Genomic DNA, 16,061 nt, shown 5'->3' on the forward strand with positions numbered 1-16,061 from the left:
ACACACACATATATGTAGCAAACTTTGTATGTAGCAAACTTTGAAACCAAAGAGCTGTTTTAGCTTGGTTAGTCACAATTTTATCCATCAAAATCATTTGGGAATTACCCATCAAATAATTTATCTCAGCCAAGAGATATGTTTGGATTGGAAATAGTTTCAGCTCAAACAGTACTGACTTTTGGGAAATTTTCCCCAAGCTGGTGAAAATGAAGAATTTCAAAGCTTGTAATATTCTTGTTTTTAGAACTAAAAAAAAACCCGAAAGAGATCATACCAAATGGGGAGAATGTTAACTCCATTCTTTTATAGTTTATCATTTTAAAGTATAAAATTCTCTGATGAAGACAGATCTATTGTGCATACCTCAAGTACAATATAGCGTAGTCTTAGTATTGGCCCTTTGGCCTCATCTTCTATAATAATTTTTTAGGCAGTTCACCGTATCTTTTAGGTAGTTCACCATAGAAGACCTATTTTTTAAAAGATTTATTTATTTATTTGAGAGAGAGAGAGAGAGAGAGGAAGCACGAGTCAGGGGGAGGGGTAAAGGGAAGGAGAGAATCCTCAAGCAGATTCTCCACCAACTGCGGAGCCCGAGGTGGGGCTCAATCTCAGGACCCGGAGACCATGACCTGAGCCAAAATCAAGAGTTGTCTGCTTAACCAACTGAGCCAGGCATCCCCATTACAAAAGACATATTGATGAAATAAATGAAAACTTATTTTCATTTGTGTGAAACACACAGAGTTTGAGTTGAAACTCTGTGTGTTTCATGCAGAGCCAGTAAGTTTTATCTCTGATAGGTTCTTCCATATCAATTCTATGTGAGTGAAGGGTCTTGTGACACAGCAGAGATCTTAGTGATCAGTTATCGACTGTCAGTGTCAAAATAAGTATGGTTTCCTCTAACCACTTAGGTCCTGGGGAATTTTATTTCCCCCCTCCTTGGCAGGCAAGGGAGGAAGAGATTCGGTTTAAATTGTCAATTTTATAGCATCTATCCTAGGGTGCCTCCCCAAGAGAGTTTCCCTATGAGTTTCATCCTGGGACTCCTAGGACAGCAATTCTCTTATGAAGATGGTAATTCTCACCACGTTGAGATTCAGTACAGATCAATTTGGAGAGAATTGTCATTTTAACCCCTATCAAAATCCCAGCAGTCCTGTTTTTGCAACATCAGGAACCTGACAAACTAGTCCTAAAACTTATGTGGAAATACAAAGGGCCCCAAAACAATAAAAACAAACTTGTAGGGGCACCTGCGTGGCTCCATCGGTTAAGCGTCTACCTTCAGCTCAGGTCATGATCTCAGGTCTCATGTCGGGCTCCCTGCTCAATGGGGAGCCTGTTTCTCCCTCTTCCTCTGCCCCCACTGCTCATGCTTTCTCTCTTTCTATCCCCCCCCCCCACGAATAAATAAATAATATCTTAAAAAAAAAGAATCCTGTGAGTTGGAGGATTTACACTTTTCAATATCAAAACTTAGTACAAAGCCACAAGAATTAAGACTATGTAGTACAGGCCTAAGGATAGACAATGGGTAGATTCCAAGGTAGACCAATGGAACAGAATTAAGAGTCCAGAGTATATATATTCTGTGTGTGTGTGTGTGTGTGTGTATTTATATTTATATTTACAGTTAACTAAGTTTTCAACAAAAGTACCAAGACAATTTGATGGGGGAAAGAATTTTTTCAACAAATGATTCCGGGACAATGGCAGCCATATTTGAAAAGCTGAATCTGGACTCCTACACCACACAATACAAAAACACTAACTCAAAATAGATCACAAACGTGATGTAAAACTTAAAATTATAAAACTTTCAGAAGAAAATATTTGTGATCTTGGGTTGGGCGAATATTTCTCAGATACAATGCCAAAAGCACAATCCATACAAGAAAAAAAATGAATTGTACTACGTCAAAATAAAAAACTTATGCACTTCAAAAGACACCATTAGGAAAATGAAAAGTAAGCCACAGACTCAGAGAAAATCTATGCAAATCTGATATCTCATAAAGGACTTAAATCCGAACTATATGAAGAATTCTTATCATTCAGTGAGAAGAGAAATAATTATAAGATGGACAAAAGATTTGAATAGACATGTCACGAAAAAATATGGTTAATAAGCCCACAAAAAGATGCTCAATGTGATTAGTCATTAGGGAAATGTAAATCAAAACTAGAATGCGCTTCACACACACTGAAACGACTATAATCAAAGAGAGAGGAACAAGTATGGGAGGGGATATGGAGACTTGGAAGGCATCTACATTGCTAGCAGAAATGTAAAATGGTACAGCTACTTATGAAAACAGTTTGACAGTTTCTCTTAGAAGTTAAAAATGAATATACCATGTGACTCAGAAATTCTCCTCCCAGCAATTGGCTCAATGGAAATGAAAACATATCCACACACAGACTGGTAGGTAGATGCTCATAACAGCTTTATTTAGAATAGCCCCAGACTGGAAACAATAAATGTCCATCAACGGGTGAAATGGATAAACAAAATATGGTTTATTTGTACAACCAAATAGCAGACAGCAAAACAAAAACAAAAACAAAAACAAAAAACTGATGCATGCTAAAATACAAACCACCAAAAATTACTAAATGAGAGAAGGCAGATGCAAACATCGACATATTATATGAATCCATTTGTAGGAAATGTTCAGGTAAATGTCAGAGACAGCAGGTCGGTGGCTGCCTGGGGTTGCGCATGAGGAGAGGGGGTGACCGCAGATGGGCACAGAGATCTTTTTGGGGTGAGGGAAATGATCTCAAATTTGGTTGTGGTAGTCATTGCCCAACTTTGTAGATTTAGTGAAGTATCATTGAATTATACCCTTGGAAGTGAGTGAAATTTATGGCACATAAATTATTTCTTAATAAAACTGTTAGTGATGAAATAGGTTTACCTTATATTATAGTGCCTAGCACATGGCCTTGCATAAATGATGGCTTGTTCTTTGAGGATATATTTTGTTTTCTGAGCTCAGACCTGTTGCCTTAGAGGACAAGGAGGGCAATAAGGACTAATAGCATTTCCCGAGTACTCTCTGTGTTCCAGACTCTTAACTGTTTTCTGTGTATTACCTCTTTCAACCCTCAACCATTTTTGGACACAGTATTATGACTAATCACAGATAAGGAAATGGAACCTTTCTGGAGGTCAAGGGGCCAAGGTATGGGGAGTCATTTGCCTCCAACAGATCTAAGCTATCCTAACCATCAAGAACCTTTAAGACCTAAGAATTTCTAGTCTGGTCATGGGGCTAGCTAACAGCTCTGGGCACCTCCTCCACTCTACATGTGGCCCTGCTGAAGACTTCCCTGTTTGAAACCTCGTGATTCTGGATTACCTGGCAGTGCTGCTCTGTGATGAGATTGTTGGCCGCCATGACACTAATGGCCCACCTGACTCTGACTCATGTTTATCCTTGTTATAGGACTAACTCCTCTTGACCCATGTTGGAGGATGGTGATGAGTGGCAGGTTCTGAACGCTGCCAGGGTGACTTCTGTGACTTGTGCCGATATTCTGACCTCACCTCTGCCCTGAGAGTTCCCTGGAGGTCACGAAAACCTTCCCTCAGGATTTGCCCTCAGCCAGGACTCAGTAGGCCCATAGTCCATTCACCGTCATCCCTGGGCCACGGGGCAACCTCATTAGAGGAGGGAAGAACCTTCTATCAGTTTAAATATTTTATCCTTTAGAGTTTAGCTCCTGGTAACACTCTAGGCTACAGAGTTGAAAGTGTCGGGCACAGTTTTAGTTGCTAACGGGGCTTTAAGTCCTTGGGCCCAAATCCCTCATACACTTTCTACCATATTGCTCAAGTCCTAGGATTCTCGGGGTTTCATTTGCTCCGACCATGAAGCACCGTGGCTAATGTTCTGTATCAGAGTCCTACTAGACATAGTTGAAACATAAAAATGTGTACTCAGACAGACAGTCCTGTGTGAGCTCAAGGAAGAGTGAAGGTCCCCCTCACACCCATCAGCTTTCAGACAAACTTATAGTCTGTGCACTCTTGTGCAGCTGACAATTTCATACGTCTTGTGTTTTGTCATTTCCATAAACTGCCTCAAATTTGCTCTACTCGTTTTCTTTGCTGAAGGTATCGCCCTCCCCCACTGCCATATTTGGATTCAATCGTCCCATCGATCACTACTTACCAAACACCTCCCATGACCAGGACCTGTGCTAGGAGAACAGGGGAGACAGGGGAGCCTAAGAGGACTCTTCTCTTCTAGGATCTTTTGGGCCCATTGGAGAGACAGGAGGCACATAGATGGAGAGAAAATTGATATTAGTGCAGATAGTGGAATGGGGAAGAGATAACCCCATACCACTGTTGAAATTCTGATTCTAGATTGCTTGGGCCAGGGTAACCGTGGGTGAGGCCTAGCAGGGACCTGGACAAACCCCCTGCCATGGAGGCCCCTCTAATGAAACAGCCTCTAGGATGCTTGGCTCTGGTGGCTCTCCCAGAGTGGGAGGAGACAGACAGACCCTGGCTGGGGCTGCCTCTCGGGAGGCTGGTAAGTGGGTGACTCCAAGCTCCACGAAGCCAGAGCAGCTGTCAACAGACAATCCAGACTTGTCTTGACTGACATTGAGGGTTACCTCTGATTATCCAGCAGCCCACCTTCCCTCCCCCAAATTTGCTGAATTCCCAGGCCGGTTAATATGCTCCTGAGTAACTGAGAAGTTAAAGTATATATTGAAGCCATTATGAGGCAAAAGTTAACTCAGGTCTCACTTCTTCCGTGAGCCAAATTCCAGTGTTAGATGGCCTCCGGGGTCTTTCCCCGGTTTTCTTTCCTTCTCCTCCTTCTGTCATGTTATAGCTAAATCATGGGCTAACATGGCTTTTGGAGAAGGGAGGAGGCTATAACTGGTATCCTTCGGTCCCTGGAGGGTGGGAGTGGCCAAGGAGGAGCCCGTGAGTGCCGGTGGGGGGGTGGGGGGGGTGGCCTTGCTCCTTCCCTTCTCTCAGCAGGCAAACAGAGCTGGCTTGCTTTTTATCTTGATTATATCTATGCTAGGCTTTAGCATTTGATTCCTTTTGAACAATGAATCCCGCTGTTAAGCAAAAAAATACTGAAAACTACTGTTTTAAGAAAGCCGGTATTAAGTGCAATGCTGAACTAGTGATTTAAAAGAAGTTTGCTTAGGGACTTGAAATAATAATCCAGAGGAGCAAATTCCCTATTAGTCCTGGATGTGCTCCAAGTTCATGCTCTCTTGACTCTGCGAAGTTCTATGAACACTGTAGCTAGATCTTTATTTCAGCACACAGTTTTTAATCATGTCTCCAGCCTGAGAAGAATGAAGTGGCATTCAGATTTAGGGGATTGTAAAGATACATGTATTTAAGCTTTTGCATTGTTTGCATTTGCATTACGGATACAAAGCTTTTAGAATTGTTTCTGGAATGCCCTTTTCCTAACACATACTTTTTTTCTTCCCATCTTCTAAAGATAATACTGAAAAATATTTTGCATCCAGGCTAGAAATTATTAAAAAGTTTTAAAGCGCCATAACTTCTGTTATTTTTCTCATATAGACTTTTTTGTGTACACTGAAGACTTTGTACCCCTCAGATGTTTTGTCATGAAACAGGGCTTCTGTGGGTAAGCCTTGCTCACCATCTGCTTGCTTACAAAAGGTGATAGCTGGGAAGTAGGAAGAGCTGGAGCCAATAATTAAAAGCCAGGCGTCTCTGACTCCCTTGATTACCCTGATTCTAGAAGTTTCTTAACAGCTGGATTCCCAGAAACAAGGATTCTAGCCTTGCTGACTTCACAGGCTTGTTTTGAGTTGGAATGGATATTGCTGTGTGAAGGCTTTCTTCAAATATCAAGAGCTGTACACTGTCCCATCTCCTAAAGGGAACGGGGCTCTGCATTTCTCGCATGACAATGATACTTAATCTAGACATCTTGACTTCATCTTTCAGTATGTTGAGATTTAGTCTTTTCGAAGAGAAAAAGAAAACCGTAAAAGCTGTAGGACTTACCTTGAGTGACTATAGAGGGATTTTTCATAATCTTTATATAAATGTCATTTTTAAAGAAAGAATGGATTGTCATGCTTACATGCTTGTAACTTGAATTTTATTGTCCACTACCATGCTATTACTGTTGTATACAGATTTGGCATTTATGTTTTCAGTCCACAGAATTTCGTATTCCTTTATTATATTAACAACAGAGGTATTACAGAGAAGAATGTCACAACAGTAATGTTTTATATCTTCTTGATCTTGTTCATGTCCATGAAGTAGTTAACATTAACAGGAAAGCTTTAATCTCTGGCTGGCACATATATGTTAAGTGTGTAAACAGCTTGTTCCATGTCTCACTGTGTTAAAACAGAGACATTACAAGGACGAACACGAAACCAGTAAAGCTGTACTGTTTTTTTTTCCTAAAAGAAATTTTAGGATGTTGACATAGCTCAAAATAATGTCTTTTCGTTCTTAAAAATCCTCGAGTTTCCAGACCTAGAACAAGTGAGTTGTGCTCGATGCATTGGTATTTGGAAGGCGGCATTCCCTTTCCCTCATTTTGTGTTACAGACGAAATGCATTTTCAGTATACACGATTCAAGTGGGGGAAAGCCCCATATTGAATTCCACAATATTCCTTAGACTGGGAAACAAATCTCTTTTGGAGTAGTCAACGTTTATTTTCTCATTACTCTGCAGCCAAACAATTTACTACGTAAATGTAGAAATACAAACAGCTTTGTCGAACAAAATATTTTCTAGCTGCCTAACAGAAATGATTTCTTAAGAAAACAGAACAAAATTTCTCAGTTTCATTATTCAGCTTTGTAAATATTTTGCCAGAGCTTTTTTTTCTTGGGGTGAGGGAAGCAAATAAAGGAGTTTAAAAGCTCATACGTGTCTATTTTGTTTTAGCTTGCTGTATTTATTAAGAGTAAATTCTGTATGTCTTTGCAGTTCATCAATATGCGTATTTAGAAGTTTCTCAAATTCTTTTGCTCGTTTCTCTTCCTCCAGAAGGAAGTGCTGTGCAGCCAGAGAGGCTGGGAAGACTATATCTGGGGGAGACTAAAGACAGAAAGAAATGTTAGATGAGGAAACACAAAGCCTTCTAAACCTTCCTGTTTCCAGATGCGCTTCATCCCTGGCACGGTCGAAGGGCAACTCTCAGGGAGATAATCCACGCTAAACTCTCCCTGCTTTTGTAATCCAGGGACTGCTCGGGAAATCCTGACGGAACGAAAACATCACAGCACCATTATATTCCAAAGCTCTAGAAACGAATATTACTGTGTCCAACTGCAAAAGCAGGGACAACACGGAACTTGCCTGAAACATACTTGACCAATTTGTCAAACCGAGGTTACTCACCTGAAAATAGGCAACTCCAAAAAGCTAAAATGAAGATTATAGTAGACTTGGGCAAGGAAAGCTTAATAGGAAAAAAAAAAAAAAAAAATAAGGACTGGAGGAAAAAGGGAGCTAACTGCTGTCTGGAGTTGGCCAGGTGGGGAGGGCCGGCAGCATGGTGCATGTTGCCGTACGAGAAGCTTCCTCGTGGGGAAGGCCCTAGTGCTGGAACGCAGCTCATTTGTCTGATTAGAGCTGACAAAGCCTCAGTCGTGAGCGCCCAGTTACACACTTTGTGGTAATACGGGAGTGTTCATTTGATTCTTTGTGACCTGTGAAGTCCTAATTTATACCAAATGACTTAGCAGATCCCACACTAGAGGAGTCTCTGATAGAAAAAAAATTGCCTTGTGTAGCCTCTGGTGAGTTTAGTAGGCAAGTTGCATTGAAGGCCCTTAAGATTCCGCAACAAGGCCAGAGAACTTTATACTATTTGTAAAACAGTTCCTGTAATGCTGCTGAGCCCTGGTTGAGGTAGAGCATCTAAGAAGTGGGTAGGATGACTGGATCAAGCTCTGTCCTTAGCCACTCAGTGGAAATTACAGATGGGTCCAATGGTGCGATCTGCCTTTCGCCAAGGTTAAGTTAGCTAGCTGTTGCTATTGAGTATCTCATCTGCTTGCAACAAAGACCAAAGCTGAGGAATTCCTAACAGGGCAGCATCTCTCAAGGACACCAACAAGCCTCTTGGCAATCAGTTCACACAGGGTCCCTTACACCTTGGAAAGGGCAATGTTTCATCCTTACCAGCACTGACATGTATTCTATGGGTTTGCCTTTCCTGCCCAAAGGGCCTTGGCCTTGACCACTACCTGAGAGCTCACAGACAGACCGATTTACTGATGTGGGATCCTGATTAATACTAAAGGAACCTAATTTGCAGCAGAGGAGTATGTCAGTGGGGCATGACGTTGGCATTCATTGGGCTTCCTGCATACAACCCCCTCTAGAGGATGCTAGCCTGATAGACTTCTTGAAGGCAGGGCTGGGGCATCAGCTGGGAAATTATACCCTGTGAGGATGGGGTACCCTTCTCCGGGATATGGTGTAGACAGTCAACCAATGGCTATTACACACTACTGTGTTTCCAACAGGTAGGACACAGGAATCTGGGAACAGAAGGGAAGATGGAGGAATGGCTCCACTCTCTGTCATTTCTGTTGACCCACTTGGAGAATTTGGACCTTCTGTCTTTGTATCTTGAGTATCGAGGTGGTTGGTCTCAGAGAGGAAAATGCCTCCAACAAGAGACCTATAAGACTCTCACTAAACTTAAAGCACTAGCCGCCACCTAGCCACCTTGGGCACCTCATTCCAACAAGATCAGAGGCTCAGAAAAGAGGTACTACCCCAGCAGAGGTACCTGGCCCTAATCACCACAGAGACTACTGCTACATGGGGCACCTGCGCGCTCAGTCCATTAAGTGTCTGCCTTCGGCTCAGGTCATAATCCCGGGGTCCTGGGATTGAGCCCCACATTGGGCTCCCTGCTCAGCGGGGAGTCTGCTTCTCCCTCTCCCTCTGCTGCTTCCCCTGCTTGTGGGTATGTGCTCTCTCTCTCTCTCTTTTTGTCAAATAAATAATGAAAATCTTAAATAAAAAAGACTATTGCTACATAACAGAGGTTGTAAGGAACATGTCTGATATTCAAATGAGCCACTGAGATTTCTTTTAATACCCTCGTGCCTACTTTTAACTGTAAGTAGCCACATCCTGGCAAGGGCATGGGCGTCTAGAATGGGTGAAGAGATGATGACTAGCAGTCAAGTCCTTGAGACCAGTTGCAGCATCAAGGCCTGTATTTTGTTGCACTAACCCTCCTCTTGAGCTTTCCCAGAAATTACGGCCAGCCAGAAGCTTGGAGAAGCTAGGCCGGAATGGAATGAACAACAGGAAGAGAATATGATCTGAGCAGTTCAAGAGGCAGATGGTAGCAGAAGCTGTTGGTGCCCTATGAGGATTCCCTTCAATGGGCTAGTACATCCATTCCCCAGCTGCTGTGGGTGTTGGTTCTCTGGAAACCTACCCTCAGCTGGGCTGGAGCCTCCTGCCTCATCCAAGAAGTTGCAGTAGCTCCTTCAGCCCATTCCCTCTCCTCCCAGAGGCAAGGACTGATGGACACAAGGCCCGGAACGCCTGACTTCCTATCACCAAGGGAACCTACTCTGTCATGCCATTCATGCTCCAAGCTCCTGGTGAGACCAGGCCAAGCTAACTTCTTGCTGAGACCTCACCCTTGTTTAGCTTTTCTCCCCTCCCTTAGACTGCTTCCCTGACTCTCCTTCTGTCGAGAATACTACCTTCAGTAAATCACTTTCATAAGAATCTCCATCTCAGATTCTAGGAAACCTGATCTCAGATGGATGACTTCCTAACTTCTGGCTTGAATGATGAGTGGGTGACATCAATGCCATTTACTGAGAAAAAATAAAACAGTAAAAGGGGCCCATTAGGGTTAAGGTCTTACTTATTTTCAATTCCCCAGGTTCTAGCACAGATTTGGGCACAGAGTATATTTTAAACAAAATTTTTAATTAATATATGAATGGAGTAAGTGCATTTGATTTTGAATAATGCTGAGTTAGAGGTGACTTGGGACTCAGACAGATTGTCATATAGAAGATGCAATAGGTCATCAGTCCAGATCTCAAAAGATAGGTCTGGATCAGAGATATTTCAAAGTTATAGATAATTAAAGCCCTGAGTCTGATTGAAATCATCCAAGACATGCAAATAAAAAAAGCAGTTCAAAAATGGGATCTTGGAGAGAACTTCATTTCAGGCCCCCATCCCATGTTCATGTTCTCGACCTTGTCAGCAATGATAACCGCATTATGTATTAACGGAGATTTTCAGCAACCCGTCTGCTATCCTTCCAGCTTAGTCTAGTATCCCCACTTTCTCACGTCACTCATCCCCTTCTAACTCTGCTTATATCCCAGATCCATCCTTACAACCATTCAGAAACTTGTCCCCCATCCTCCCCGCCCCCTACCCGTATCCTGTCTCTGTCCTAGGGACTGGGTAAAACCCAGGCCTAAATAAACAGCCTGATCCATGCCTGCATCTGAGGGGCAGGTCGATGGGCGGGTGGGGGTTATATCACTGCAGGGACTGATTCCACTTGGAAGTCCATGACCGCAAATGTCAGATGGTTAGTTAACACCGCCTGACTGTCCTACTGCCCTTCCCTGGGATATTCACTTTCTCACTCATTACCTGGTGCCTCCTTCTCAGGAGGGAGCTCCCTCATCTCTCCACGCCCTTTTGCACCTCTCGCCATATTTTAGGCCATACTCAGTTTCAGAGACTCTTACTTCTAGCTCTACTGTGGATTCTATTCCTTCGTATCTTGTCGATGGCTGTTTCTGCAAATAAGCCTTGTTGCTCATGGGTCCCACCTCCTTTGCCATCAGTTTTTCCTCCTCTCCTTCAAGGTTCCCATTGAACCACTAAGTGTTAGGGTCTGAGGCTTTGTCTTGGGACAGTTTCCCCATTTATACCCTGCAAAGTATTCTCATCCAGCCCTACAGATTTCAATGCCAGCCACATGCTGACTACTCCCATACTTTGTTTCCAGCTCTGATCTCTTGCTGGAATACCAGAGTCCCGTCTCCCAACACCTATCTGATATCCTCATCGCATGACTAATAAACATACTGAATGCAGGGCCCTGTCTAGAAATCATGGCCTTATCCTCTCACCCCGCTCCTCCCCCTTGTCTTTCATGTCTGCACGTGGCACTAGCATCCACCCGGTGCTCAGGATGCCATCCTAGGAGTCCTCTCAGAGTCCTCTCTTTCCCTCACCTCCCAGAGCCAACCCCCTGTCAGTCTGGTGTGTTCTCCACCCCATTTCCCAGATCCCAGATGTTTCTCTCTCTCCGCTGTAGCCAAGCCAGCACCATCATCTCTTGCCTTGACTACTGAAATAGCCTGAAAATTGTTCCCCCCATTCCTACATCTGCCCCTCTATAATTTATTATTTATTTGGCAATCAAAAGGGTCTTCTTAAAAGATATTTTAAAAACAAAACTCAAAGTCCTTCCCTTGGCCTATAGTCTCTACAGATCTTTTCTTCTGAACACTTCTCTGTCCCCATTTCATTCCATCCTCTCTCTCCTCCTAGGTCCAGACTAGCATCCACCTGCTCCTTGACTGGTTCTCAAACTTAACAAACTTGATCGTGCCTTACAGATCTGCAGCAGGGACTCCCTCTGCCTGCAGACCTCCTCCTCCAGATCTTTGGATCATTTGTTGTTGTTGTTGTTAATTTAGGTCTCAACTTAATTTAGGTCCCCTCAGTGTCCCCTCTGCATTTTCCAGGTCATGTAACTGAAAGTAATCTTTCACACTCCTGTTACTTCCTGTCACATCACTGGCTTCTCTTTTTGTCATACAATTTATCACTATTGGATTTTTTTTATATTCCTTGGTTTCCAGTCATTAATTGTCCCCACCCTTTTTTGAGGTAAAATGCACATCAAATAAAACCATTTTAAAATGAATCACTCAGTGGCCTTTACAATTTACACTCACAATGTTATGGAACAACCATCTCTTTCTGGTTCCAAAATAGTTTCATCCTCCTGACAGGAAACTCAACCCATTAAGCCACTGATCCCCATTCCCCACGCCCCTTGCTGCCCTTGGTAACCACCAATCTGCATCCTGTTTCTATGATTCACCTATTCTCAGCCCTTCATATAGGTGGAATCATAAAATATATGATCTTTTGGGGCCTATTGCTCTTGCTTAGCCTTGTGTTTTGGGGGTTCATCCAACACATTGTAGTATGTATCACTACTTCACTCCCTTTTATGGCTGAATAGTATTCCACTGTGTCTGGGACACTATTTGTTAATCCATTCATCCATTTTTTGGTGGGGGTGGGGTGGGGCATTCCTCTCTTTTGCCAGACTGTAGACCTGTCTGTCTCATCAAAGATGTGTTTAGAACAGAACCTGCCATACACTTGATGCTTATAATATATGTGTATTTTATGCCTGAATGATGAATATTAATATTTAAGGGAGATGTATAGGAGGCAGAAGCTTGGAAGTAGACTGGGAAAAAGGAATTCGAAAGACAGCAGGGAAATCAGTGAAGAATAGGGTCACAGAAGCCAGAGGACATGAGAGTTTCAAGAAAAAAAGATGAAGATGAGTTCTTAAAGGCATATTTAATTAGCAGCTAGAAGGTTCCTGATGGTCTTGGAAGGAACAGAATTGACATAGAAGTTAAAATGCAGAAGTGTGTGGGGGGGGGAGGAACCACTGGACCCAGAAGAGTGGACTGGGCTGTGTCTTTCAGGGAACATCACAGATTAAGTTCCCCATGCCCAGACTTAAAACAGTAGAGAATTTTCTTTCCTGGTGACTGTGGAGCTAGGAATTTCCTCAAAGGATTAACACGGAATTTTAGAGACAGAAGAAAGCCTAGGGCTTATTAAGTTAATAAAACAGATGATCTCATATGCTTTCTATGTGCCTACTAGTGCCACACACTATTTTAGGTGCAGGGGTTACAATGGTAAACAAAGAAAAAATCCCTACTTTCATGGAGCTTAAATTCTAAAGGAGGGAGGCAAACATACAAGCAGATGTAAAATGTCTTATGGTGAAGTGCTATGAACAAACAAAAACCAGGACAAGGGGTCAGGGAATAAAGAGGGAGGTGCTCTGGTTGGGTGGTTGCCCAGGCCCCTCGGATGAGGTGATAGTTGAGAAGAAACGAACGTTCCTACAATGCTAACAACTGCTGACATTAGAACATTTAGCAATTCATCATGTTTGCTTTCCCTGGGGTAATGCTTACTTTGGAGTCCTTAAAGATCCAAATTTTGTTGATACAGAATTTGCTAAATCCCCTTAGTGGTTCCCGTAGCTTAAATCAGGAAATTTATTTCAGTTACTTTGTCGATATGAGATTTTATTCTGTTCAAATAATTCTGGCATTTCAAGGCTTCAAGGGTTAATGGTTTTAAGTCTTCTCTTTCCACCAGAGCTTAAATCTTACTTCCAAAAGAAGGGGATAGATTCCAGAAAAGCAGAAAAATACTCATGGGATAGCCATCCAGTTTAAACATTTTCTGTTGTAGCCAATGTTTATAATTTGTATCCAATATGAGTATACCATGGAGAGGTGCTGAAAAATTACATAATATATTTTGAATACAAGTGAATGCAATTGGTAAGAGTAATACTAGTTACTTTCTGAGGTAAATACTTACTTTAAGAAACCCTGTGAATATTATGTTCAAGAAATTAAATAATAAGGCAGAAAATTTCAGCACAGAACTAGAAAATGTAAAAAAAGAATCAAACGAAAATTCAAGACTTGAAAAATAAAAGACTGAAATCAACCTACTGGAGACCATTTTCTTGAGACAGGGAGAGGTGGCTCTTTTATGTATAGAAACCAATGCAGAAAGTCAAGGAAAATGAAGAAACATAAGAATATGAAATTAAGAACATTTCCCCCTGTTTTATGAGGTCAGCATAATGCTGACAAGGACAGCAAAGGAATATTACAGGCTAATTTCTCTAGTGAACACAAAGCAAAAATTCTAAGCCAATATGAACAGACCAAATACAGTAATCAAGTGGAGTTTTTTATTCCAAAAATTCAAAGTTGGGTTAACAAGAAAAGATATACTAGCCAAGCAGAGGAGAAAAATTATATAGTTTATTTTATTTTTTTTTTCGGTCATTTCAAAAGCAGTAGTAAAAGCATTTGATAAAATTCCATATTAATTCGTGAACAAAGTTCACAATCTAGGAATAAAAGGGAATTTCCATAATCTTTTCAAAGGAATCTATAAAATACCTATAGAAATATCATACATAATGGTGGACTACTGAAAGCTTTCTCTTTTCAACTGCGAATGAGAGAAGGATACTGTCTGTACCACTGCTCCTACTCAACATTTACTGGAGGAGGCCTTAGTATAATAAAGCAAGAAAAAGAGAAAAAAGGTATAAAGATATGAAAGTAGAAAACAAACTGTCATTAGTTTGATTCTGGATACAGAAAATTCAATAGCATCTACAGGAATGGAAAACATGTGCAAATTCAATTGAATATTTTCATGGGAAAAGGGTTTGATAATACTACCTTGCACCATATGCAAAAATTGATTTCTGGTGTAAATGTAAATATGAAAGGTAAAGAGCCAAAGGTTCTAGAAGAAAATATTTTTATAACTTTGGGACAAGCCAAGCTTTAAATAGGATACCAAAAATGTTAACCACAGAAGTTTGAGTGTATTAAAATTAGAAACTTCTGGTTACCAAAAGATGTTATTAAGCGAAGAAACAAGAGTAGGAGAAGATATCTAAAATTTATATAACCAACAAAGGGCTTATATCCAGAATATAGAAGGAACTCCTACAAATCAATGAGAATAAAGGTGGTCCAACAGGAAGTTGGGAAAGGAAATTGAACAGACATTTTACAAAGGAGAATATAAAAATGGCCGGTAAATATATGAAAAGGAGCTCAGCTTCATTATTCACCAGATATATAACTAAAACCACAATAGGAAGTTACCACACACTGACCAGGAAAACTAAAATTAAAAAGACTAATAATACCAAGTGTTGGAAAGAATATATAACAGGAACACTCGTATACTACTTATTGGGGTATTAACTGGCTCAAACAATTAGGAAAACAGTTTTGCATTCCCTCCTAAAACTGACCTTACGAATATCCCCTGACCTAGCAATTTCACTCTTGGGAATATGCCCAATGGAAATGTGTACACATGTGTGCCAAAAACACATATGAGAATGTGTTTAGCGGTATTATTTGTAATATTCTCAAGCAGGATATAACTCAAATGCATGCCAACAGCAAAATGGATAAATCGTAGTCTTCTCCCATGTAGCATTTATGTACAATGGACTACTATAGCGAAACAAAAATAGATCAACTACAGCCATAGAAAACAATGTGGATGATGGACCTCAGAAGTAATGTTGAGTAAAAGAAGCCAGACATAAAGAACACATATAGTATGATACCATTTACATAAAATTTACAAATGGCCACAACTAATTTGTGACATTGAGAGTCAGGGTGGTGGTTACCTTAGCAGCAAATGGAAGGGGTGACTGGAAGGGAATGCGAGAGGTGCTTCCCGAGTGTCACCAACGTTCTGTTTGTTACTTGCATGCTAATTACACGGATGTTCCCTCTGTGATAACTCATCAAGCTGAACGATTCTGATTGTGAGTATTTCTGTATGTATGTCAGAGTCAATAAAAAGATTTTTTTTTTTTTTAAACAGGCATAAAAGGACTCTTGGGTGGCTCAAACGGTTAAGTGTGTGCCTCTGGGTCAGGTCATGATCCCAGGGTCCTGGGATCGAGTCCCACATCGGCTCCCACCTCAGCAGAGTCTGTTTCTCCCTCTTCCTCTACCTCTCCCCCTGCTTGTGCTCTCTTTCTCTCTCTCTCAAATGAATAAATAAAATATCTAAAAAAGAAAAAAATTTAAAAAGAAAAAAAATAAAACAGACATAAAAGATCATTTGTTGCTCTTTAAAATAGGCAGATCATTGAGGGCTCATGCAGTGTCAAAGGATGAGTCCTAAGCATTTGAATTTTTAAAAATTTGAA

The 16,061-nt window shown here is 41.3% G+C and overlaps 1 protein-coding gene across 5 annotated transcripts in view; it reads right to left on the bottom strand.

The window, feature by feature from the left end:
* Positions 1–6,776: 6,776 nt before the first annotated feature.
* Positions 6,777–16,061, bottom strand: part of DEUP1 (deuterosome assembly protein 1) — an 81,124-nt gene continuing 71,839 nt past the window's right edge. For 4 of the 5 annotated variants that reach the window (XM_032358768.1, XM_032358770.1, XM_032358769.1 and 1 more), the window contains one exon: positions 6,777–7,096. In XM_032358768.1, the coding sequence (XP_032214659.1) occupies positions 6,920–7,096 (177 nt within the window). In that variant the 3' untranslated portion in view covers positions 6,777–6,919. The remainder of the gene's footprint in view (positions 7,097–16,061) is intronic. The other variant, XM_032358771.1, reaches the window with a different exon arrangement.

This window comes from Mustela erminea, chromosome 9 (genome assembly GCF_009829155.1).
Source record: "Mustela erminea isolate mMusErm1 chromosome 9, mMusErm1.Pri, whole genome shotgun sequence".
Classification (NCBI taxonomy): domain Eukaryota; kingdom Metazoa; phylum Chordata; class Mammalia; order Carnivora; family Mustelidae; genus Mustela; species Mustela erminea.